Below are 27,734 nucleotides of genomic sequence, written 5' to 3'. Positions count from 1 at the left end.
CGTGTGCCCGCATTCCCTGGCGAGCAATTCCCTGGTGCCCAGATTCCCAGGTGTCCAGATTGTTGCAGCAGCAGCAGCAGTGGGCAGCGGCGGGCAGGGCGCGCTGTAGGTGCCGCACCCTGACTCAGGGCTCCGGCTCGTCCTGTCCCGGGAGCGCGCCTCTCACTGGCAGCGCGCGTGTTCGCGTCCACGTGCACGCGCATCCCCCGCGCGCGCTCCTGCGTCGGGTCGCGCGCCTCCCGGGGCGGTGCAGAGCGGAGAGGAGACTCGCTCTCGTCCAAGTCACTCATTCAGGCAGACAGACAGACAGGGCGAGTGAGCGGGGCGGTTTCCTGTGTTTGTGTGGCTCAGGCGAGGGAGAGCTGGGAGAAGCAGCAGCTGTTGCCACCTGAACATGGTCTAAAGAGGAGAGAACTTCCCGGCAGCTCGCATCCACGCCTAGATGCTCGGATCATACCCGACGGGAGAGTAGAGAGGGAAGAAAATCCGCAAATTTCACGAAGATGGCGAACGACTCTCCTGCTAAAAGTCTGGTTGAGATAGATCTCGCCTCTTTACGGGTGAGTATAGGCTTGGCTTTGAAGGAGGGATAACAGTTTCACAGAAAGACAATGTGAACTCTTCAGCCGGAAACAACAACCAATTTATTCGAGGTTTAAAACTTATTTACACATGGCATTGAGGTTGTTATGTTAAAATCCAGCCAGTTGTCAAATTATTTATGCAGTTTGTCGGGCTTTGATGGGAAAAGCAGGAACAGTTCGGAGCTTTCTTTGTTTGTGCATGTATTGGCATGTGCATGGAAATGGGGCGCAACAGCTGCATCTCACTCACCATCATCCGGCTAGACCAGATTTGGGATTTATACCAGTAATTACATTTTAAAAACATTTATTTTTCTAGGACCCAGCCGGCATATTTGAATTGGTTGAAGTGGTCGGAAATGGCACATACGGGCAAGTGTATAAGGTTTGTTTAGTTGTTATTACTATGCCCTTTTTGTCTTGTGCATGTTGTATTTATTCCATCGAACCAAATTTTATATGATTTGGAACTTGAATTGTTTAAATTTGCAATGAGAATTGATATTTTTGGGGCTTCATTATTGATGATTGTGATTTCAAGAATTACATCCAGACAATGGCACAAATATAAAACTGGAGAAGACAATAAATGTTACATAATATCTATTTCCTCTGTAAATCTGTACTATGTGGATTGAGCTATCATCATATGTCAGTTTGTAACAAACTCTTCAGGTTATTATGTGATCGACATATCCACAAACAATGCATCACTCGTGTAATGGTTGTATATCAGACAAAGTGAGAGCAGATTGGGCTGAGTTTAGCTTTATTTTTTCAACCTCTTGCTAACTTTTCCCAAACTACAGTGGTTCTTGTTACATTCACCACAAGAAAGGCCTCGACCCGAAACGTCACCCATTCCTTCTCTCCAGAGATGCTGTCTGTTCTGCTGAGTTACCAGCATTTTGTGTCTATCTTCGGTTTAAACCAGCATCTCCAGTTCCTTCCTATACATACATCCACCACATAGTTGTGTTGTTCTGGATATTCTGGCTAGCTGGGTTCTAGAAACGAGCAAGTCTTTGTTGATTGTGCTTCCTTTCACCAATTACTTCATTCAATTGGACCACTGCCACTGAAGATACTGGAAGAATTGGATGGAGACTTTTAAAAAACATTTTACTAACAGTTTTTGCAAGTAAGCAAGGCTTTAGTCTGATGGTAAGCATGATAAATAATGCCACAAACTGTAATTGCTTCAGAAAATGGAAAGGGAGATGAGAGGAAGTATGGGTTGTTAAAGCCTTTTTGTTTAGCACTAATCACATTCACCATGTACAAACCTAATGCCAAATCTAATGTGAAAAGATTTATTTGAGAGAAAAGGTGGCTTTGTTTTGATTTTTTTAATATATACCATTATGTAACAAGGTTATTTGTTCAAAAGGGCATTTATTTTGGATGTTTTGGCTGTTAGGCAACTTTGCATCCAATTCTATTCAAAACATTCACAATGAATGTTAAGTACTGGTTCTTTAAAACTTTTTTTGCAGTTCTAGGAGATTTTTCTGTTGCTGATTTGTATAGATTGTTAAAACATCACCTTATTTTGGGAGGTTTTATAGTAACCCATTGTGTTGTTTGTTACAATTGTAGCATTTCTAATTCCTTCATGCCAGATAAAAGATTTTTTTGTGCTACTCTTTTGTCCTACACCGTGACTATTGTGCAAATTTGCAGTGTGTCCATGTTTTTGGAATACTGTATTTTAATACTTAGTTGTGCTCCAACTTTCAAAGGACCATTAGAATTTGTAGTGCTCATCATAGAAACATAGAAAATAGGTGCTGGAGTAGGCCATTCGACCCTTCGAACCAGCACCTCTATATCATCATGGCTGATCATCCAAAATCAGTACCCTGTTTTGGCTTTTTCCCCATATCCCTTGCTTCCCTTTGCCCTAAGAGTTAAATCTAACTCTCTCTGTAATTTTCATTGTCTGTAATGATGCTTGTGACATGCCTTGTGTTGTCAAAAGTAAACGCAGGAGCATGGTTTTGGAGATTATATTGTGAATAAAGGAATTCATAAAATAGAATCACAGTCATAGCACAGAAATAGGCCCTTCAGCTCACTTGCCCATATTGACCAAGATGCCCCATCTACACTAGTCCCACCTCCCCGTGTTTGGCCCATATCCCTTTAAACATTTCCCATACATGTACCGGTCCAAATGTCTTTTTAAATGTTGTTATAGTACCTGCCTCAGCAACCATCTGGCAGGTCGCATTCCATATACCTACAGAATCCTCTGTGTGGAAAAAGTTATCCCTTAGGTTCCTATTAAATCTTTCCCCTCTCACCTTAAATCTATGTCATCTGGTTCTTGATTCCGCTATTCTGGGTAAAAGACTGCATTTTCCATATCCATTCCTCTCATGATGTTTTACACCTCTATAAGATCACTTCACATCCTCCTGCACTTCAAGGAATAAAGTCCTAGCCTGCCCAGCCTCGAGCTCAGGCCCTGAAGTCCTAGCAACATCCTTATAAATCTTCTATGCATGCTTTCCAGCTTAACAATGTCCTTCCTACAGCAGAGTGACCAAAACTGAACACAACACTCCAAACGTCGCCCATTCCTTCTCTCCCGAGATGCTGCCTGACCTGAGTTACTCCAGCATTTTGTGAATAAATCCCAACTTCTAGACTCATTACCCTGACTGATGAAGGCCTGTGTACCAAAAGCATGTTTGACCACCCTATCTACCTGTGTCGCAACTTTCAAGGAATTATGTATCTGCACTACTAGATCCTTCCACACTACAACACTCCCCAGTGCTCTACCTACTCTGTTGAGACCTCCCAAAATGCAACACATCGCCTTATCTACAATAAACTCCATTAACTATTCCTCCACCCATTTGCCCAACTGATCAAGACCCGAATGTAGTTTCTGATAATAAATTAAAATGAAATGATATAAATGTATTAATTTAATAAATTAAATGATTCAAATAAATCATTATTTTGCTTCCATTCCAATTTATTCAATTTCTTGAGAGGTAATTTAATTTGCATCCTTTTATACAGTTTACATTTGTATTGATCAAGATGTATAATTGCCAGAACGGGGTGGCTTAAATATTAAAAAAATATTTTCTCCTTTTTGTTTGTGGCCATTGATTTTTATTTTTTTTGCTGAGTGTTATTCCTTGGATGCCATGTTTCATATCTGAAAACACAAGGCACTGCAGGCACAAGGAACTTCTCATATCTGAAGAAACAAGGAACTGCAGATGCTAGTTTACAAAAAAATGACTACTGGAGCAACTCAGCAGGTCAGGCAACATCTCAGGAGAACATGAATGGGTGACGTTTTGGGTCTTGACTCAAAATGTCACCAATTTATGTTCTCCAGAGATACCTCGCTGAGCCACTCCTGCACTTTGTGTCATTTTGCATATCTGAACTTTGCCAGTGAGCATATTATTATCACAAAATAATCTAATCTTTTTCACTTAATCTCAATTTGCACTTTTCAGGTGGGCATCAAAGAAAAAGAGCAACACCAAAATTGGTTGTTTTTGTTGCTTTTCCTGTTAATTGCAGAGTGGGAGAACTGTCTAGGTAGGGATGGTTCAAACTAGGATCCGATCAGATCGCTGTGGTTTCGTGCCATGTTAAACAACCTGTTTTGCGCTATCTTGGAAATTTACTTTGATTTATCTTATGGAAGATGCAGTTCCCTTAGGACGGCATAATTTAACATCGGTGTGAAAGTTTGGAACTGTGGAAAAGCTAATGGAGGAAATATCCTTTTTGCATTCCTACTGTGTAATGTACTGAAGGAAGAATTGCATGGTAAAATAAATAATTTGTCCTTTCCAAATCTAGCACCAAATAAAAAAAAATTGGTAAATATTAGATACCTTAATATTTGTAATGCTTTACCTCAACAACGAAGATTTTTTAATATAGTATTGTTTTGTATCTGCTTATGCAGGTATGTTCCATCTGACGATGCTTTCTGTTGGGCCTTTTTGAATTAGGTCTGCGGTATCGTGGGACTACTGAAGGTTTAATACCTACTTAATGAATAGATTGAATGCAACTGACTACATAGAATAATTGACAATTCTATATTTAGTAGACTCATGAAAAGTGCTCCAAAATTCTAACTTTTTAGTGAGGAAAAATGCACATAGCAGAGAGAGTTATGGAATGAATTATGTCTACACTGCAAGAGCACATTTTGTGTGGTTTGTGAAGGACACCTGAGTCTCAATCATGAACAGAACCTTCATGATGTGTACATTTTCTGGTTTGCATAAGAGGCCTATTTTTTTTAGTTCAAATAACATTGGTATTGTCTATAGATGTGGCTATTATGATTTGAAAGGACACTTATGATTTGAAAACATTGTGATCTTCATTAAAGACTGATGGATGCTGATTTCATACATTCTTTTTTGCAGTTTAAGTCATTACGTAGGTAAATGCTCCAAATTTCATAACACATCCAGTGGCAGATTATTGTTTCTCTATTTATACATTTTTCACTCTTACCAGAACAGAGAAAGTGGCCTTCAGTCCTTAAAAGGACTGAGTTAATAATGTCATCAAAGTTGTGTTCAATTGCACTTCTGTGAGGCCGTACAGTTTGTATTGTAACTTTTAGTTATTTTTAAATGACTTAAGTGAGTAGGATCAGGGTTAAGATTGTAGAAGGTTTAATGTAAAAGTGTGACATATTCTGACTTGGACAGAAATTTGCCGGTGAAGCACACAAGGAGGGTTAACACAAAGAGCTGGCAAAGGGCCACAGATAGTTTGAGTGTACAATAAATTGACAGGTGGAGTATGATGCAGGAAGGGTGAGTATATCAACTGTGAAAGGAAGAATGAAAAAGAAAATTATTATTCAAACAGAGTGGTCTTTAAAATATACATAAAATGTTGTAACTCAGTGGGTTAGGCAGCATCTCTGGAGAACATGGACATGTGACGTTTCGGGTTGGGACCCTTCTTCAGACTGAGAGTCGGGAGAGGGAAGCTAGAGATATGAAAAGGCACAGAACAAATCAGACAGGCCACCGAGGACTCGGGAAAGGTGGAGTGAGTCCAGGTTAAAACATACCTTGACCTGAAACGTCACCCATTCCTTCTCTCCTGAGATGCTGCCTGACCTGCTGAGTTACTCCAGCATTTTGTGAAATAAATACCAGGTTAAAACATGGTCAGAGAGCAGGAGGAATCACAGACGGGGAGCAGGGAGTGAGGGTGCTGCAGAAATCCTATCTGAGAGTGGATGAGAACTTCAAAGTAGACCGGTGTGAGAGGGGAGGTGAATACCGGTTAAAGTGTTGTATTTAAATGCGTGAAGTAAAGGTAAAAAGACCCTAATGGGAATTATCTACAGGCCCCCAAACAGTAGCCTTGACATAGGGTGCAAGTTGAATCAAGAGCTAAAATTGGCATGTCGCAAATGTAATGCTATGGTGGTTATGGGAGATTTCAACACGCAGGTAGACTGGGAAAATCAGGTTGGTACTGGACCCCAGGAAAGGGAGTTTGTGGAGTGCCTCCGAGATGGATTCTTAGAACATCTTGTACTGGAGCCTACCAGGGAGAAGGCAATTCTGGATTTAGTGTTGTGTAATGAACCTGATCTGATAAGGGAACTCGAGGTAAAAGAGCCATTAGGATGCAGTGATCACAATATGATAAGTTTTACTCTACAAATTGAGAGGGAGAAGGGAAAATTGGAAGTGTCAGTATTACAGTATAGCAAAGGGGATTACAGAGGCAGGAGCTGGCTAGATTTGACTGGAAGGAGGCCCTAGCAGGGAAGACGGTGGAACAGCAATGGCAGGTATTCCTGGGAACAATGCAGAAGTTGCAGGATCAATTTATCCCAAAGAGGAGGAAAGATTCTAAGGGGAGTAAGAGGCACCTGTGGCTGACAAGGGCAGTCAAGGACAGCATAAAAATAAAAGGGAAGAAGTATATCATAGCAAAGAAGAGTGGGAAGCCAGAGGATTGGGAATCTTTTAAAGAGCAACGGAAGATAACTAAAAAGGCAATACGGGGAGAAAAGATGAGGTACGAGGGTAAGCTAGCCAATAATATAAAGGAGGATAGTAAAAGCTTTTTTAGGTATGTGAAGAGGAAAAAACAGTCAAGGCAAATGTGGGTCCCTTGAAGTCAGAAGCAAGGGAATTTATTATGGGGAACAAGGAAATGGCAGATGAGTTGAACCGGTATTTTGGATCTGTCTTCACTAAGGAAGATACAAACAATCTCCCAGATGTTCTAGTGGCCAGAGATCCAAGGGTGACGGAGGAACTGAAGGAGATTCACATTCGGCAGGAAATAGTGTTGGGTAGACTGATGGGACTGAAGGCTGATAAATCCCCAGGGCCTGATGGTCTGCATCCCAGGGTACTTAAGGAGGTGGCTCTAGAAATTGTGGACGCATTGGTGATCATTTTCCAATGTTCTATAGATTCAGGATCAGTTACTGTGGATTGGAGGGTAGCTAATGTTATCCCACTTTTTAAGAAAGGAGGGAGAGAGAAAACTGGAAATTATAGACCAGTTAGTCTGACATCAGTGGTGGGGAAGATGCTGGAGTCAAGTATAAAAGACAAAATTGCGGAGCATTTGGATAGCAGTAACAGGATCGTTCTGAGTCAGCATGGATTTACAAAGGGGAAATCATGCATGACTAATCTTCTGGATTTTTTTGAGGATGTAACTAGGAAAATTGACAGGGGAGAGCCAGTGGATGTGGTGTACCTCAACTTTCAGAAAGTCTTCGACAAGGTCCCACATAGGAGATTATTGGGCAAAATTAGAGCACATGGTTTTGGGGGCCTGGTACTGACATGGATAGAAAATTGGTTGACAGACAGAAAGCAAAGAGTGGGGATAAATGGGCCCATTTCAGAATGGCAGGCGAGTGACTAGTGGGGTACCGCAAGGCTCGGTGCTGGGACCGCAGCTATTTACAATATACATTAATGACTTGGATGAAGGGATTAAAAGTACCATTAGCAAATTTGCAGATGATACAAAGCTGGGTGGTAGTGTGAGCTGTGAGGAAGATGCTATGAGGTTGCAGGGTGACTTGGACAGGTTGTGTGAGTGGGCGGATGCATGGCAGATGCAGTTTAATGTGGATAAGTGTGAGGTTATCCACTTTGGTGGTAAGAATAAGAAGGCAGATTATTATCTGAATGGTGTCAAGTTAGGAAAGGGGGACGTACAACGAGATCTGGATGTCCTAGTGCATCAGTCACTGAAAGGAAGCATGCAGGTACAGCAGGCAGTGAAGAAAGCCAATGGAATGTTGGCCTTCATAACAAGAGGAGTTGAGTATAGGAGCAAAGAGGTCCTTCTGCAGTTGTATAGGGCCCTAGTGAGACCGCACCTGGAGTACTGTGTGCAGTTTTGGTCTCCAAATTTGAGGAAGGATATTCTTGCTATTGAGGGCGTGCAGCGTAGGTTTACTAGGTTAATTCCCGGAATGGCAGGACTGTCGTATGTTGAAAGACTGGAGCGGCTCGGCTTGTATACACTGGAATTTAGAAGGATGAGAGGGGATCTTATCGAAACATATAAGATTATTAAGGGGTTGGACACGTTAGAGGCAGGAAACATGTTCCCAATGTTGGGGAAGTCCAGAACCAGGGTCCACAGTTTAAGAATAAGGGGTAGGCCATTTACAACGGAGGTAAGGAAAAACTTCCAGTCAGAGAGTTGTAAATCTGGGGAATTCACTGCATCAGAAGGCAGTGGAGGCCAATTCTGAATGCATTCAAGAGAGAGGTAGATAGAGCTCTTAAGGATAGTGGAGTAAGGGGTATGGGGAGAAGACAGGAACAGGGTACTGATTGAGAATGATCAGCCATTGTCGCATTGAATGGTGGTGCTGGCTCGAAGGGCCGAATGGCCTACTCCTGCACCCATTGTCTTTTGTCTATAGGCGTACCTTGAAGAGATTTTGCAGTGGAGCAGACAAAATCTATAGGAAGGAACTGATGCAGCTCAGAGAACTTTCGAAGTAGGGTGAACTTTCGTAGTAGCACTAAACTGAAAAAGTTAATATGCAGATGGAGCAGATAATGAGACAATGGAATTGGCATTTTTATTGCATGGGGCTTTGGAGGATAAAGCAGGGAAGCTTTGTATCTTCCCTGGATGCAGGTGACATTGCACTTGGAGTACCGTGTACTGTTTTGCTTTCCATATATAGATACGTTTGTGCTTGTGTTGAGGCAGTGGAGAGAAAGTTCACAGGTTGATTTATAGAATTGTAGAACTGTACAGCTGGGCCACAAGCCCTTTAGCCCACTTTGTCTATGCTGACCATGTTGGTATACTGGGCTAATCTCATTTGCTTGCATTTGGCCCAGGTCCCTCTTTAACTTTTCCTATCCATATCTGTTCAGCTATCTTTGGAAAGATACTCTGAGTGAAAAAGTTACTTCTGAGGTCTATCTTAAATCTTTCCCCTTTCATCTTAAGCCAATGTCCTCTAGTTTTAGAATCCTCTACCCTGGGAAAAAGACTGCGAGCATTCAATTTATCCATGCCCTTAATGATCTTGCACACCTCTATAAAGGTCAACCTGCTATGATCCAAAGAAAAAGTTCCCAGTCTATCCAACCTCTTCCTATAACTCAAGCCCATGAGGCCAGGTAACATCCTGGTGAATCTCTTCTGTACCCTTTCCATCTTAATTTTTCCTCTTGTTGATTGGCCAGAACTGCCCGCAGTACTTCAAGTACTGGAAGTGACGTTATTTCTATTCAAGACTGAGATTGACAAGACAGTTGAACTACAAAGGGAGTTATGAGCGTGGACATGATTAAGCTTGTTAACTGCAAATTATATATGACCATAAGACATAGGAGCAGAATTATGCCATTTGGCCCATCGAATCTGCTCTGCCATTCGATCAAAGCTAGTCTGTTTTTCCTTTTAAACTCCATTCTCCTGCCTTCTCCCCTTAACCTTTGACACACCACCAAATCAAGAATCTATTAATCCTCGCTTTAAAAATACCCAATCACTTGACCTTCACATCCATCTGTAGCAATGAACTCCACAGATTCACCACCCTCTGGCTATAGAAGTTCCTCCTCATCTCCATCCTAAAGGTAAGTCCTTTTATTCTGAGGCTGTGCCCTCCGGTACTAGACTTCCCCACTACTGGAAACATACCACCACTGGAAATATCTGGAAGAGGTAAATAAGGTAATCTGACAGAATAAAAGTACTATGTAATAGTGAGAAAACTGCAGTGGTTAGATATCTGAAATAAGATCCGAAGTAGGCGGCACGGTGGCGCAGCGGTAGAGTTGCTGCCTTACAGCGAATGCAGCGCCGGAGACTCGGGTTCGATCCTGACTACGGGCTCCGTCTGTACAGAGTTTGTACGTTCTTCCCGTGACCTTCGTGGGTTTTCTCCGAGGTCTTCGGTTTCCTCCCACACTCCAAAGATGTACAGGTTTGTAGGTTAATTGACTGGGTAAAATGTAAAAATTGTCCCTAGTGGGTGTAGGATAGTGTTAATGCGCAGGGATCGCTGGGCAGCGCGGACTCGGTGGGGCGAAGGGCCTGTTTCCGTGCTGTATCTCTAAATCTATTTAAAAAATAATAAGAGTGGTTGAAATTCTCCGCAAATCAAATAATATTTGGAGAGAGGAATATAGCCTAGGTCAGATCTGATGCAAACTGTAAAAGTTGATTTTTCTGAAATTATTCAGTTCTTTGTTGAACCCTGAATGTTAGTTTAGTTTATTGTCATGTGTACCGAGGTACAGTGAAAAGCTTTTGCCGCGTGCTAACCAGTCAGCTGAAACTCAGCACATGATTGCAATCGAGCCTTCCACATAATTCCATCATAATTCCAAAGGGATCATTCCTTCTACAACTCCCTGGTTCACTCCTCACTCCACCAACACATGCTTGTCTTATACTGGCACCATCCCATGCAGCTTCAGGAGGTTCAGCACTTGGTCTTTTATCTCCACCTTTCCACTAACTAATGTCGAAACATGCTTTTGTGAAGCTGTAATCTGGTCATATTACTTCCCGATCTAATCTACTGCATTGGATGCTCACAGTGTTGCCTCTATGTTGAAAAAAACGAATGTGGTTTACATGACCATTGTCCCTGATCTCCCAGTTGCCTTTAAGTTTAATTCTCTCTTGTATTCTCATTCTAACCTGTATCTTTGATGTATGAAAGAAATGCAGATGCTGGTCTAAATCGAAGGTAGACACAAAATGCTGGAGTAACTCAGCGGGTCAGACAGCATCTCTGGAGAGAGGAATGGGTGACGTTTCTGGTCAAGACCCTTCAGACTGATGTCAGGGGAGTGGGCAGGACAAGGATAGAATGTAGTCGGAGACAGTAAGTGGTGGGAGAACTGGGATTGGGAGAGAGGGAAAGCAAGGGCTATTTGAAGTTAGAGAAGTCAATGTTCATACCGCTGGGGTGTAAACTAACCAAGTGAAATACGAGGTGCTGTTCCTCCAATTTGCACTGGGCCTCACTCTTAGTTTACACCCCAGCGGTATGAACATTGACTTCTCTAACTTCAAATAGCCCTTGCTTTCCCTCTCTATCCCATCCCAGTTCTCCCACCAGTCTTACTGTCTCTGACTATCTTTGTCCCGCCCATTCCTCTGACATCAGTCTGAAGAAGGGTCTTGACCCGAAACGTCACCCATTCCTTCTCTCGATAGATGCTGCCTGTCCTGCTGAGTTACTCCAGCATTTTGTGAATACTCTTTGTCTGAGGCTGTTCAAGTGAAACCCAACGTAACCTCGAGGAAATGACAGAAGGAGCTGGAGACGCTGGCTAACACTGAAGATAGACACAAAATGCTGGAGTAACTCAGTAGGTCAGGCATCATTTCTTGAGAAAAGCAGTAGGTGGCGTTTCGGGTCTCACTCTGAAGGATGGTCTCGACCCAAAACTTCACCTAATCCTTTTCTCCAGAGATGATGCCTGACTTGCTGAGTTGCTTGAGCATTTTGTAACCTCGAAGAACTCCATCTCCTCCTCTGAGTCTGCACATTACTGTCCTCGGGACTCGGCATTGAATACAACAGTTCTGATGAAATACCACCAACGTGTCTTACTCTCTATACAAATGCTGGCCAACCAGAATATTTCCAACATTATTTATTTCAGCTTTCCAACAACTGCAGTGTTTTGTATCTCAGTTCCAGTACTGTTTTTTTTTCTTCCTTTTCTGTGCTTGTTTGTGCATTTGTTTATATCATCTGTACTCGGAATAAACTGCAGTTAGCAAGTCTTCAGTCTCTGCCTCAGCGGCCACCACCACTATTTGCATTGTCTAGTCTCACATCTCTTTCCTGCCACAGACACTGCCCATGTTACCTACAATTTTAAATGTTCATTTTAAATTTTTTATCCCTCTAATAAATGTTCCTGATAATTTAGCTTCCAGTCATCTTTTCATTGATGCTGCCTAATCTGAGTATTTAGCACTTTGTGTACTTTATTTAGTTGCAGAATAAACACTAGATATTCAGTAAGCCCAAGGTTGTATCAGACTTCATGTAATAAAAAGAAACCACAGATTCTGGTTTATACCAAAGATAGACACAAAATGCTCGAGTAACTCAGTGGGTCAGACAGCATCTCTGGAGAAAAAGGAATAGAAGAAGGGTCCTGACCTGAAATGTCTCTTTCCTTTTTCTCCAGAGATGCTGCCTGACCCGCCGAGTTACTCCAGCATTCTGTGTCTGACTTTGCTTTAGTCTTCACTGGCCACCTTTATTCTATTTGCCTTACCTAATCTGTCATTGGTAGACTTTAACTTCAATTCACCTGCATCCAGTTCTAAATTTCAAATACGTTGTAGAAACCAGTCAGTTTTAGTAATATTATATTGGATTTTATGCCATGGAGGTTGTGACATTGGTTTTGGAAATTTATAATAAATCATTTTCATTGATAGTTATATTCTGGAATTTTACTGGTGTTTTCAGGATTGAATTTCAAAGCACTTTCTCTTATTCCATTGACAATATATCTGCGTATGAAACGTTGACATTTCTTGCTTACTCATTTTTATGGATGCACATCAGGATGTTGTGTAATTTGTACTAATTTGAGGTGGTGCAGAGATATTTAATCACGGAGAAAATTAATCACCAAGCCGGAGGTGAATAGTGTATAATTGCACCTTGGGGCAGTATTGTATTTTTCTCTTCGCTGGAGTTGGTCTCCAGGATGTGACTGTAGGGGAATTTGATACTTCTATGTTGCTGCTGGAGTTTGTGACTCATTTGACCTGAGATTTGACACAACTGAGTTTCAGCCTGCTGGTGCTCTGACCTTTCCCATATCCTCTCCATCTGTAAGACTTGTCTACCTCTGCATCATCACCCGCTTCACCCTTTTAGCACATCTGCTTAAATCCTCATCTGTATTTTTGATGTGTCCATTCACATCTGTATTTTTGATGTGTCCATTCTCATCTGTTAGATCTCCGATAGATCACATTACATTACCAACACAACTTTCATATCCACAAGCAAAATGACAAAAACAAAAACTTAAGATTGTGATGTTATGTTTTGCAGAGATAAAAATGCAGTTCAAAAAGACAGTGCAAAACTCAAGGTCATGCATAGATTAATGCATAATTTTATTTTTTGTGTTGGATTCTTTAAATTTTGGCTTTTGGGCAAAGTAAAATACTATAGGATTTAATATAAATCAAGGTAAAGTCTGACTATCCACAGGAAGTTGGTGCTCATTCTGCAAATAATCAGGCACCACTTCTGACCAGAGTTTCAGTAACACCAAAACAATTTGCTATTTTAATGTGCTCAAAATATTTCAATTTCTACTCTATTTGAGTCTGAAGAAGGGTCTCGACCCGAAACGTCACCCATTCCTTCTCTCCCGAGATGCTGCCTGACCTGCTGAGTTACTCCAGCATTTTGTGAATAAATCAATTTCTACTCTTATTGGGCATTTGATTAAAATCAAATTTGTGTGCCTCATACAACAATTCGAAATGTACGGTACTTTAAATTTGAGTTACCTATAACTCTGCCTGTGGTGTGACTTGTACCAAGTTCCTTTCATTAATATGCATTTTAGAATTAATAGCTGTAGTATGTATCTTGGAAACTGGGCATAATATCTTCCATATGAACTATTTAGTTGTGGTATTTGAATGACAGATTTGGCCCTGGGTGTCTACATGTTAAAGTGAGGCTATTTCCATTTTAATCAAATGCCCAATAAGAGTAGAAATTGAAATATTTTGAGCACATTAAAATAGCAAATTGTTTTGGTGTTACTGAAACTCTGGTCAGAAGTGGTGCCTGATTATTTGCAGAATGAGTACCAACTTCATGTGAATAGTCAGACTTTACCTTGATTTATATTAAATCCTATAGTATTTTGCTTTGTCCAAAAGCTAACATTTAAAGAATCCAACACAAAAAATAAAATTATGCATTAATTTATGCATGTCCTTGAGTTTTGCACTGTCTTTTTGAACTGAATTTTTATCTCTGCAAAACATAACATCACAATCTTAAGTTTTTGTTTTTGTCATTTTGTTTGTGGATATGAAAGTTGTGTTGGTAATGTAATGTGATCTATCGGAGATGATGGAATTAAATTAGACCGAAGATAGACACACAATGCTGGAGCAACTCTGGGTCAGGCAACATCTCTAGAGAAAAGGTAACGTTTCGGGTTAAACCGCTTCTTCAGACTGAATAAGGGTTTCAACCCAAAACGTCACCTATTTATTTTCTCCAGAGATGCTGCCTGACCTGCTGAGTTACTCCAGCATTTTGTGTCTGTCTGAAGTTAAATTAGTACTGTATTGATAGACAATTTGGAGGCAATTTGGCATGAGCTGAGATGGGAATATTATTGTGAATTGTAATATGTATTAGAAGCATAAAAATGTTTGGATACGTTTTACAGTAAACTCGACCTAATCTACAGGATTAGATATACTAAAAATCAGTTGAAATCCATTGTTCAAAATTGGTTAGTCAAAACGATTTTGATCCAAAGTGCATTGTAGTTTACTCTGTATTGTCCAGAAGTATTACAATTTGAAAATAACTGAGCAGCAAAATGTTTATTGTTGTAATGATAATTTTCAATAGCATTTCATCACCTCTTGGATGCAATGTGTTTGTGTCACAATTAAACGGTTTCCTTAAGGCTTAGAAATTTCAAGTGATGACACACTTTACAAAATTAATCATATCCATGCATAATAGTTGTACTTTGGGAACAATCTAAATGGCCTAAACATTGACAGTCTATTTCCTTAGTTATGATTGTTTCCCTTTGGGTGCTTTTTCAAATCTTGTGCCCTTCGACAATGTAGTCATGAATGCCACTTTTTTTCCAGAGTTGTCTATTCATCGTCAAACAGCACAGAAACAGCCCACTCAACTCTCCATGTCTGTAGACTCGTAGAGTGTTTGGAAACAGGCACTTCAGCCCAACTTGTACATGCCAACCAAGATGTCTACCTAGGCTGTGGTTTGCCTGCATTTGGCCCATATACACTCAACCCTTTACTATGCATGTGCCTGCCTAAATGTCTCTTAAACATTGTCAGGACCCTTTTTAAATGTTTTCTTTCACCTTAAATCCAAGTCCTCCATGTTTGGACTGTCGTGCCCTAGGACAAAGTTTGGGGCCATTCATCTTATCTTTGCCTTGTAAACTATGGAGTACCCATCTTTTTTTAAAAAATTGCATTTACCAGCACTTGCTGTAGTCCTTAGCCTGCCATGTTAAGATGATTCAAGTGCTCATCCAGATGCTTAAATGTTGCAAGGGTGTCTCCTCCATCACTATTCCAAACTGCCACCTCCCTCTGGGTGAAGAAAAATGTTCCTCACTTTGGGAAGCTTAAGTTGTTGGCAACTTCATGTTGACCAATTTTAGAGTGACAATAAAGAGAATATGAAATGGGTTTCTAACCTTTTCTTAAGTAGCTGTGGAGCTGTTTGCTAAACTTATCTCACTTTTTTGTTTATATTTTATTTAGTTGAGTTTGCATCATAATAGAAACTTTAATGAAGATATATTGAATTACCACTGCATGATGTAAGGAGGTGCCATGTAGATTTGAAGGTGAGGGTTGCTTTTTTATCTGTTCTGGCGACTAAGTCATCTGATCTCCATTTGAGACTAGAATGGGCTTTTGCTGTGGAAGAGGGGGTGGGGGAGGGTTTTGAGAGGGAGGGAGCCAGAGGGAGAGATCCATTATGAAAGAAATGTTACTATTGAAGCTGCCATTGTCATGTTTTTTGTTATTAAATGGATGATTCTGTTGATTTATACTTGATACTGCAATTTTAAACAATAAATAACACTTCAATGCAGATTTTGAGTATGTTGCATTGAGCTTTTTTGTATTGTCAACCTCTAAGGTGTTTTGTTTCTGTTTCTTACACTAATGTGTTTGCTGACAAAGATACAATTTAACAGAACAGTGAGTGGGCAGAGAGACCTGTGATTTGCTGGCATTTGTTTCTGATTGCTGACAATAGTATCTTGCATTTTTCTAAAAAAGTGCATATTGGAGACATTTGAGAGGATTACCAAGAGCTCTGTTGGCATTAGACCATTGGGTTGGAACACTGAAATCATTGATGGCAGTAATCTAGAGAGAGAGCCTATATTAGTAGTGTTGTATTCTGTTTGTAGTGCGGGTAGTAAATCTTTCCTTTCATTTAACCAGTATGACAAAGTTAATATTTATTTAAAATTAATTACCCACCTGTGTAAATCAGTGAATTTTTAAAAATCCAGATGTTTGTTAGTCTTGAATACTTGTGTTACTAAAAAAACCTCAAAGTCATGTGGAACTAAACTTGTTTTTCTTTTACTAATATGATTAGAACAATGGAAGGAACATTGCAGTGCAGCATAATTTGGAAGAAAAAAATGTATATTTTAATGGCTAGGTGGTTGAACAAGGTCCTATTGGCTCAAGTTATAGTCTGTGTTTGAACAATTTAAGCAAGTAAATTTCTAGGTTGTGACTCCTGAAATATGCAAGGTAATCTGAGTTTGATTTTGTGTGTGTGCAAATGTGTGATTAAATGCATGATGAAAACCCAATTGGGCTCAGCAGCAAGATCACACAAAATCTCTACTAGTCCAGTATATTCACCTATTATTTGTGGAATCGTGTTATGGGCAGGAGTGTGAAAGGAGAAAATTGGTATCCGGCCAAATGAAAATTAAATTAAAGGCATTAAAATTATGGAACTCTAATTTAGAAATGAAAGTTGGTACATTTCTTTTGATTAGTTCATACAGCAATTTTCACAGCATACTCCATGAGTGGCATTGCTCTGTCTTCACCTCATTTTCTAATAGGATGTCATTACTGACATCAAATGTAAACTCTGTGATGGAATAAGACATATCCAGAAGTTCAGTTGATGATTGATTTGACCCGTTTATGCTCCAGTTTCTGTTGAAACTTTGACCAGTTTCAGTTTGAGTGCCAGACCCCACAGATGTTACTGTGGGGTAAGCTATGTTTGCCCCGAGTCTGTTCTGATCCAAGGCCAAGGCATTACCCAATGAACCATTAAATTGTTTGGAACTAGTCTTTTTATGTGGTTTGTAAGGGGACTTTAGAGAACAATGGATCAGTTCCAATGATTGGAACCTGCAAAATGGGTAAAACACAAAGTGCTGGAGTAACTCAGCTGGTCAAACAGGATCTGGGTAAGTGATATTTTGGGTTGAGGCCATTTTTAGATGTCTAGGTGATGGGTTCCCTTTCTTGGGGTTTTGTTTTGTAAGTGAATTTCGTTTTGTAGCATTCTTCTCTTGCCAATCACTTTGAATTTAAATATTGGACTCGTGGCTTTTTAGGCTATTGGACTAAACATTGGCCACTGCACTTTCTGTTGCTACCGGGATTGATCATTTCAGTTATAGTGGTAAATGCTTTCAGAATTACATAATTGGAATGTCTGTAATATATCAAATGAACTTACCAGCAGTGTGGCTCATTTTAAAAACATTACTGGAAATATTATTTACATTGTCATTATTATATGTTCTAGTTTCCTTTAATAGGGATTGTCTCCTTTCTCAGAGGGAGCTTTGCCTAATTTCATTTTGCTTCGTTTTGGCAATGTTGCTGGAGCAACCTATGCTGGAACAGTAGGTGGGCTGCAGTTAAAGGTCATTGAGGACATCTGATAGCAGAGTCAAAGATTGTGCTTCTCGGAGGTGTAAATCTCTATTTTACACTTAATAGTTCTAGAAAATGTTTTAAAAGTCTAGAAATGTTTGCAATGACTCTAGCCCTCATACTGCGAGATCCCCCCCTTTCTTGTCATTTGGCCATCTGGTTTGACTTAAACTCAAATGCAGTCGTTACTCCAAGAGGTTTTCCCTTAGGCTATATCAGCCTTCAATCTGGAACCAGATGGGCTGTACTCCGCCACGTGAGATTGTTTCATGAATTGATATAGGTTTTACAGCTGAAATAGGATCGCTGATTTACTGGAGAAACCTATCTCTTTTTCCTGATGCTCAAAAAAAGAGATTTTCTTTTCAATAGTTGTATAATATTTTTGACGACAAAATGAATATGTATCTGTAATGCTATTAGCGTGGTAAATTTAGTCTAGATGAAAAGAACGGGAGATTGAAAATCTAATAATCTAGTTGTGTTTTCATTTTAAAAAAACTGCTTTCAATATAAAAACAACAAGCTGGTAGAAAAAGCAGAATAGAAAGGAAAGTGGTGGGTAGAAGGAATGAACTGTCAAAGGAAGCTGCAATCATAGGTACAATTACAATATTTAGACGTCATTTGGACAGGTACATGAATGGGAAAGGTCAAGAGGAATATGTGTAGTTAGAACTGTTTCTTCCTCTCCTTTGACATCTCCAACCTTGTTAAATGGTTTTAAAGTCACCAAATGCATTATTTTTAGCATTTTAAAGGGAGATGAAAATATTTGGCAAAAATCATAATTACTTCAGAGTAAATCAAAATCACCAAACAACCTTCTGAGAGTTGCCAATGTTAGAATATGTGACAATAACAATTACTTGTGCAGCGCGGACATTAATTTTATTCTGTTCACCGTCATCTATATACTAAAACTCTCGTTTGTTATCTTGTTTGTGACTGAACTTCAGCCAAATGGGTACATGATAGCGTGACAATTTTAGGCCCACCTTACTCAACATTGTCACTTTAGTGATAATGCAAGTAGTTTCAATGAAATCGGTGCTATATTTTTAAAGTTATTCACATTTTTAAGTTTAAAAGGAGGGGAGGTGAGGAGGGAGGGAAGGGAGGGGGGGGGGGGGTTGAGGAGACAGGGAAGGGGGGTAGGACAGGGTGGTGCACCAATGCAGGAGAGGTTTGGGCCCAACGGGACCACTTGGTCTAGTACTCTTTGTTAATCCCAAGATAACATTCCTCATATTAAAGTTAAAATGGAAGAACTTGTTTTTATTGTTGCTACTCTGTCTGCTCACCTACTACCATAATGGTGTGAGATTAAAACGCGTTGGAGATTGTGCACAAGGGAACAGTTGCAATCTTATGATCAATAAACAATGCATTGGTGTGGGATTTGAATCACTTTTGATAATGATCTCTGCCTTTGGGGGACTATCACGGCATTAATGTTGTCCTTGCTGCATCACTAATTAAAGAATGAAAGACTGATACTAGTTGTATTATTTAAGATAGAAGAAGATCCTAGTTCTCGTCTTGATCTTGTTCCTCTTCCTGCTGGAAATTGTGTGCCAAGATGTATGTAAATCATGTCCATGACCTCTGCAGAGAGTGAAATGTGCAAACTTGTATGCTAACCCATTTGGCAAGTGTGTTGGTGGAAACTTTTTATTAGACTGATTAAAGTTGTGGTTATTCTTTGGATTCAAATCTTATCAAAATTAAAATGGCGGTAATCATTTGCAGAATTCAATTACATTGTTGAATGCCCATAAATATATTGTAAGCTTTACCATGAAAGGAAGTTTTCTTTTGCTTCGTTATGGGTCACAGTTTGAGCAATGAAAAATCAGGCTTACAACTTGACAGTATTCCCTCAATTTAACACTCGGCTGTGAAATCTATAAATATGTTTAAGGCCTAGTTGCAATATTTGTTAGAATTAATTGGGGAAAACATTCCCTCGTATATTCTGCTTTGACCAATCTTAAATTTATTGCTAAGTTATTGCTGTATGTTTCCGAAGTAATTGAATGTCTTATTCAATAGAACCAGTAAAGCCAATGATAAACACAAAATGCAGGAGTCTAAAGAATGAATTTGACCCGAAACGTCATCTATTCCTTTTCTCCAAAGATGCTGTCTGACCCACTGAGTTACTCCAGCATTTTGTGTATATCTTTGGTATAAACCAGCATCTGCAGTTCATTCCCACCTGCTTAATCCTTTTCCTATAAAGTGTTGCTTAAAGATCCTTAATGACTGGGCTTAGTTTCAATTTTTAGATACTCATAAGATGGGTAAAAGTTCTGATGCACCTGTTCCCAATGATATTTTGTTCTTCAGTCCTAGTGCATGAGGAAAGCATTAGATGTGGAATATGTGATTATGTTATGTGAAGGCATATTATTTTTTTTAATGAATGCCTACTGATTATTAGCATGGTTTTAAAAATACTAACTTGTAAAAACAAAATCCAAGCAGCTTATGGTCACTCGTTACAGCATTGAAGTCCATGCTGTGAATGCTTTAGTTTAGATTGTGCACCCATTGGTGTTTTCTTTTCACAGTATGCTATTCTTTATATTTGTAGGATAACATGAGAGGGACTTGGGGGACAAACTTCACACATTTTATACATGTATTTACTGTTTGCATTAATCCACGCTGTTAACAATCTAGAGCTGGATAAGTGAGCATTAAAACGTGTCTGATGATCTTCCCACCTTTTAGTGTTTTTTTACTACTCAGATTTAAATTACATGTAAAAATTCTTATTTGCACCTGCATTTTCAGATCAATAGCTTGACATTTATCTGTGTACGGTTTGCATATAACTTTTCCTTCACTTAGATTATTCAGTATAAATGGATAATTTGTCACCTAACACGACATGTGGGTGGTGCAGCGGTTAATACTGTGGCGTCAAGGACTGGGGTTTGATGCTGACCTTGGAAGCTATCTGTGTGGAGCTTTCTTGTTCCCCCCATGATTGCAAAGGTTTCCCACAACCTGTTGGTCTGCTAGAAAGTTAGTTAACCACAGTCCTCATTACAGACCACTTTATAACTGACTCCAGTTGTAGTGGACAGACCTACTGACCTTCACCTCCAGGCCGGCTTGCCAATGTCGGCCTGCACTGCCTCCCTGTCTGCTTCCAGGCTGGACCTACTGCCACCAGCCCACACAGCTTCCTCAACTGCTTCCAGGCTGTGCCTGCCCCCACCCCCTCCCACCGACCCCTACCTGCACTCCAGCCACCATGGTCTGTTCTAATGGGGGTTTACTGTTCTAAAATTTGCCCTTGACGTAGATAAGTGACAAAGAATCTAAGAGGAATTGATCAGCCTGAGAATAAGATGTAGGGCTACAGGGAAATAAGACGTGGGGATTATGCAGAAAGGAATGCTTTGCTGGAGCCAGCATGTCACTGCTGGGCCAAACTGCCTTCAGTATCATATAAGTGAAGAGATCAAGACTACTCTGGAATTCTTACTGGGAAAAGAAGACTATTTTTCCTTTTCATTTGGGGAATTGCTCCTCTCCATTGTCACATACGAGTTAGGTCGGGAAATATTTTATATCTGATGTATTAAATCAAAGCCTGAATCTTTCTGTATGAGTAGTCTGTGAAATTGTTAGGTTTTCCCACAGAGAATATGATCCAATTTGATCTATATCTTTGTTTTCTTCATCTTTATGCCTCTGAAAAACAAACCGGAAATTAGTTGATTAGTTGTTGAGGTATTTAAAATAAATTATGGGAGTTCAATGCAGTGGTTAAGAGCTGCTTCACTTTTAATTTCAAAAATATACTATGTATTTACTGAACGTAATGAATAGTTGATGCATGTCTTTCTCTGCATTAATCGTGCCATTTAAATTAATGCATTTGGTAAGGATCAGTGCATATGTTTACAGACCTGGATAAACACACAGTTTGCGATGAGGTAAATAATCTAAGATAGACACAAAATGCTGGAGTAACTCAGCAGGACAGGCAGCATCTCTGGAGAGAAGGAATGGGTGATGTTTCGGGTCAATGATATTCTCTCCTACACCGCGGCCAACGGGGCAGTGTATAATGTGAATAATTCTAGGTGTACGGGAAGGATCAGACAGGATGGCCCCTCTCGGTGCCAACCAAATAGGCTCGATGCTTGTTTTGGTTTGGCTGGTGAAGCATCCTGCCAAATAACTGACAATGTGCTCAAGAAACTTTCCCCCATGATCTTCGACTTTCTGCTTCCAGCAGGATACATGGGATGTTCTTTGCTTACCACTGCCTGATGGACTTGTGGTCAAAGATGCTTATCTGCAGAAACCTATTAAAAATAGGTAATGCAACAATGTACAATTAAATTGTGCATTGTGTGGCGATGAAGTCTGAAGAAGGGTCCTGAGCCGAAACGCCATATAATCATGTTCTCCAGAGATGCTGCCTGACCTGCTGAGTTACTCCAGCACATTGCGTCCTTTTCTGTATTACCAGCATCTGGTGTGCTTTGCTTGACTCCAGATTTGCAGGGGAAGCTTTGTTTCCCACCTGTTAATTTTGACAGCGTGACTGATGTCTGTGTCGAGCTGCTGAAATCAATTGTAGAAGACAAAGTGCAGGAATAATTCAGCTGGTCAGGCAGCTTCTCCTGGAGGAGATTTCAGCATCTGCACTTCCTTGTTTCTCCAGCTGAATCCAATTCCCATTTCCTTCCTAAACCCCATTTTGCAGTGCATCCATAAGCGGATGATATTCTGTCAAATGTCTTCTCCAGGTTCAAGCTGACCAGACACAGCCCCATCCTACTTTCCTACGTGTAGGCAATGGTGTTCCAGAACAAGGCAAGACTCTTAGAGATTTCCTCATTGGGAACTGCCCAGGTTTGGTCAGGAGGAATCACCTGTACCAGAACAATTGGTAATGACCTTGGACCGGATCTTGTAATCCACCTCAACAGTGATATGGGTCATTCATTTCTGATAACCTCCCGCTTTCCCCTTTTGCTTGTAGATTATAGTGGTGATGCCCTTCCTCAAGGATTCTGATATGCGGTTAGTTTGAACCATTGTATATTTTATTTGCACTAAGATTGGGCCCGCCTAATCCCTCAAAGCCAAATATAACTCAGCTGTGGTGCCTTAGTTTCTGGAAATTTTATTTCAAGGAAACTGGTGAAACTAGCCAGCTCCTCCAGTGTCAATAACGAGTCCAGACTCTCCCACATTTTGTGGTCTAAAACCTCCAAGACAGAGATAGAAAATTCCAGGAAGCTATGCTATCTGTGACATTTTTGTTGCTCAAACCTACAAAGAAGAATTGCAGATCCTCGATGTCAGACTGTTGGAATGTAAACATTTTGGAAATAATGTGAGCAAATTTTATCCTAAGTTGCTGGCTTTTACTCCGAGTTCCTCCTCTACATAACATTGCATATGCTTTCCAGGTGTTGACGGTTTCCTTTTTCTTACTTCCTGCAAGCATTTGAAGATGACAAACCTCTCGATGCCTCTCTTTTCCCCAACATTGGATCACTGGGATTTTGCAGCTGTGTAATCCTTCTTTGGTTTTCACTATACCTGTATCTCATTTTTTACTTGTTCATATGACAGGCTTGACTTAATTTCTTTGATGGTTTCTGGGGCAGGAGCCTCTTTATTGGTGTGTCAGAAAAATGCCAAAATTTGTTTTTGCAGTGTGAGGGGGGGGGGGGGGGGTTGGATCCTTGCATAAGTGCAGTAGTTACCACATTAATATGTACATTTCATTTTCTTCTACATTATTTTTGGTAATTTAAATATTACATTTCTGAAAATATTCTCTTTTTTCCTTCAGGTCAGTTAACAAACACAAATCCAACATCACCAGCTAGACTCTGTTTAATTATTTTCCAGATTTGCAAATGCTTGCATATGTTAGTGGGTTGCCCTGAGGCAAAACAGACGTCAGCTATTTTATGAAACAGTGGGTTTCTATGTTCATAATTTAAAGTTGCATGCTTTAATCAGTTCTGCGAATAATGGTTACTGAACTAAATATGACTCACGAACAGTCCATTACTCTTGCTAAGAGTTGATATTGAGATGCAAAGTAGCTTTCATTCTACTGTAAAACTTTTATTGTGTGAAAGCATGAGCCATTCAAAAATTGCCGTTTTCCTCAACAATTTAAAATCAACTGAGATTAATAGAGGCTTGAGTGAAATTAATGTATTTGCAGGCAAGAATCTAAATACTGTATTTTGTGCACGATTGTCATCCTTGTTGCTGTAATGATCAAGACAAGGCAAAATATTTGTGGGGGGGGTTGGTTTATTTGAAAGTTTCACAACTAACATTTACTCTTTAAATATTAAAATTATCTTGAGGATTTGCAACCTTTCCTCAATCGTGTGAACTAAAGCGTAGGATGACTTCAGCTCAGTTTAGCAGTTCTTCCCTCCCCCCCCCCCCCCCCCCCTCTCCATTTACCTATATTTCATCTCTGGCTTCTCATTGCATGCCTCTTCTCTCTTGGTCCTACTACCTTTTTGGCTTTGCATCTTTGGCCTTTGTCCTCCTCACCTGCATCCACCTGTATCCAACAACAGTTGTCAGGGCTTTGTCCTGCCCCCATTTATCTTCTAACTTTCTTCCCCCTACTACAATCACTCTGAAGAAGGGTCTTGACCCAAAACGTCACCCATCCATATTCTCCAGAGATGCTGCCTGACCAGCTAATTTACTCCAGAACTTTGTTCAGCATTGCGGGAAAGATACTGCCTTTAGAATGAGGCATTAAGCCAAGATTGCTCTCACATTTAGACGATTTAAATTGTTACCTATGCTATCTCAAAGAAGAATCTGTGAGCTATCCCTGGTGTCCTGGACAATATTTATTGATGAATTGACGTCACTATTATAATAGAGACACATTAATTGATTGTTCTCACGTTGCCCTCTTTGGAAGCATGTTGCCATGTTTTCAGCAATACGATATTGACAACAATTGTTGTGGCAACCTGGGCTCCATTTATAGCTCTCTTTTCAAGTCAAGGCTTTTATATGCAAGTCCCACTCCAGAGAAATGTTTGCAAATATTTAGTCAGATACTCCAGTGCAATACTGAGGGAATGTTGCAGTTGAAAAAATTTAGATAGTACATGAAATTGAAAGCTGCCAACGTCCTTAAATGGATGTGGAAAATAATCTTTGGTGTCCTATTGAATATGGTTTCTGTACTCGACTTTACTTGCATCAATATTTTGGGTGGTATTACATGCAGTTTGTACGCTGAGGTTGGCTGTTCATTGACTACATTAGTTCACGACTTTGACTGTATTTCAAAATAATTTATCTGATGGTGAAGCACTTTGGGGTGATGTTGATGGTGTTATATAAATGCAAGTATTTTTCTCTTGGTGTTTGCAAGGCTCGTTCAAGTTATGAATTTGGAATATCTTTGCAAGTAACATTTGATCCACAGTCTGAAGAAGGGTCTCGACCCGAAACATCACCCATTCCTTCTCTCATGAGATGCTGCCTGACCTGCTGAGTTACTCCAGCATTTTGTGAAATAAATACCTTCAATTTGATCCACAGGGATCACTAGTGAGGCTAACTGGCCCAGAGTTAACACACTGCTCTCTGGAGAAAGTTTTATTTGGTATTTACGTGATCTCAATGAGAACTTCTCATAGTTCATGCATTTTCCCAAATGCTACATGCAATGCAGTGAAGAAATATATTATTAACATTACCCTGAAATATGTCATTGAATATTTTAACTTTTTCGTTGTGCAGCTATATACATAGTTGTTTGTTTGTGACTTGTTTTAGTTCATTCACAAAATATTCAACTGTTTTCTAAAGATGGGAAGAATGTCACCAGTTTTTGTCTGGTGGAAGAATATTTTGGGTTTCCATATATCAAATGGATGTTGAAGCAGTTCTGGAAAGTAAAATCAATAAAATGCTTTATTGAACACACCAATTCCTTTAAAATAAAATAGAGATGTTCCTCGTTTGATCAAACAATATCAGTGGAGAGTGAAAGTTAACAATTCAAGCTAGTGATCCTGTGCTTCACATTAACCCATTTTGCGGGGACCTTGCCACTATTGTCACTATAAATTCTTTGGGAACAGATGGGATCTGAGATGAAGCATAGTATGCTAATTTACGGCTCTAATACATTAACATTTCAGCGATCGCTGGATTATTCACGAACTTGGAGATCCAAAGTCAGTCTGGACCATGTAACTAGGAAAATGTTAGGAAAAGGGGACGTACATTGAGATCTGGGTGTCCTAGTGCATCAGTCACTGAAAGGAAGCATGCAGGTACAGCAGGCAGTGAAGAAAGCCAATGGAATGTTGGCGTTCATAACAAGAGGAGTGGAGTATAGGAGCAAAGAGGTCCTTCTGCAGTTGTACAGGGCCCTAGTGAGACCGCACCTGGAGTACTGTGTGCAATTTTGGTCTCCGAATTTGAGGAAGGATATTCTTGCTATTGAGGGCGTGCAGCGTAGATTTACTAGGTTAATTCCTGGAATGGTGACTGTCATATGTTGAAAGACTGGAGCGGCTAGGCTTGTATACACTGGAATATAGAAGGATGTGAGGGGATCTTATTGAAACGTATAAGATTATTAAGGGGTTGGACACGTTAGAGGCAGGAAACATGTTCCCAATGTTGGGGGAGTCCAGAACCAGGGGCCATAGTTTAAGAATAAGGGGTAGGCCATTTAGAACGGAGATAAGGAAAAACTTTTCCAGTCAGAGAGTTGTAAATCTGTGGAATTCACTGCCTCAGAAGGCAGTGGAGGCCAATTCTCTGAATGCATTCAAGAGAGAGCTAGATAGAGCTCTTGAGGATAGCGGAGTCATGGGGTCTGGGGAGACGGCAGGAACGGGTACATTGAGAATGATCAGCCATGATCACATTGAATGGTGGTGCTGGCTCGAAGGGCCGAATGGCCTACTCCTGCACCTATTGTCCATTGGACAAGGGAGAGTCAGTGGACTTTCAGAAAGCCTTTAAGGTCCCACATAGGTAGATTAGTGGGCAAAATTAGAGCACACGGTATTGGGGGTAGGGTACTGACATGGATAGAAAATTGGTTGGCGGACAGGAAACAAAGAGTAGGGATTAACGGGTCCCTTTCAGAATGGCAGGCAGTGACTAGTGGGGTACCGCAAGGCTCGGTACTGCAAGGACCGCACTTATTTACAATATACATTAATGACTTAGATGAAGGGATTAAAAATAGCATTATCAAATTTGCGGATGCCACAAAGTTGGGTGGCAGTGTGAACTGTGAGGAGGATGCTATGAGGATGCAGGGTGACTTGGACAGGTTGTGTGAGTGGGCAGATGCAGTTTAATGTGGATAAATGTGAGGTTATCCACTTTGGTGGTAAGAACAGGCAGGCAGATTATTATCTGAATGGTGTCAAGTTAGGAAATGGGGAAATACAAAGAGATCTGGGTGCCCTTGTTCATCAGTCACTTAAAATTAGCATGCAGGTACAGCAGGCAGTGAAGAAAGCTAATTGCATGTTGGCCTTTATGATAAGAGGAGTTGAGTACAGGAGCAAAGAGGTCCTTCTGCAGTTATACAGGGCCCTAGTGAGACCGCTCCTGGAGTACTATGTGCAGTTTTGGTCTCCAAATTTGAGGAAGGACATTCTTGCTATTGAGGGAGTGCAGGAATGGCGGGACTGTTGTATGTTGAAATACTGGAGCGACTAGGCTTGTATATACTGGAATTTAGAAGGATGAGAGGGGATCTTATTGAAACATATCAGATTATTAAGGGATTGGACATTCTAGAGGCAGGAAACATGTTCCCAATGTTGGGGGAGTCCAGATCCAGGGGCCACAGTTTAAGAATAAGGGGTAGGCCATTTAGAACGGAGATGAGGAAAACCTTTTTTACTCGGAGTTGTAAATCTGTGGAATTTT

General features: G+C 40.3%; 1 protein-coding gene across 2 annotated transcripts in view; it reads left to right on the top strand.

Moving 5' to 3' along the window:
• Positions 1-243: 243 nt before the first annotated feature.
• The window catches only part of LOC144595288 (mitogen-activated protein kinase kinase kinase kinase 4), a 247,524-nt gene continuing 220,033 nt past the window's right edge, over positions 244-27,734 (top strand). For both annotated transcript variants that reach the window (XM_078402596.1, XM_078402595.1), the window contains exons 1-2: positions 244-560; positions 904-969. In XM_078402596.1, coding sequence (XP_078258722.1) covers positions 504-560; positions 904-969 — 123 coding nt within the window. In that variant the 5' untranslated portion in view covers positions 244-503. The remainder of the gene's footprint in view (positions 561-903; positions 970-27,734) is intronic.

This window comes from Rhinoraja longicauda, chromosome 7 (genome assembly GCF_053455715.1).
Source record: "Rhinoraja longicauda isolate Sanriku21f chromosome 7, sRhiLon1.1, whole genome shotgun sequence".
Classification (NCBI taxonomy): domain Eukaryota; kingdom Metazoa; phylum Chordata; class Chondrichthyes; order Rajiformes; family Arhynchobatidae; genus Rhinoraja; species Rhinoraja longicauda.
This window is presented reverse-complemented; position numbering and strand designations above follow the sequence as displayed.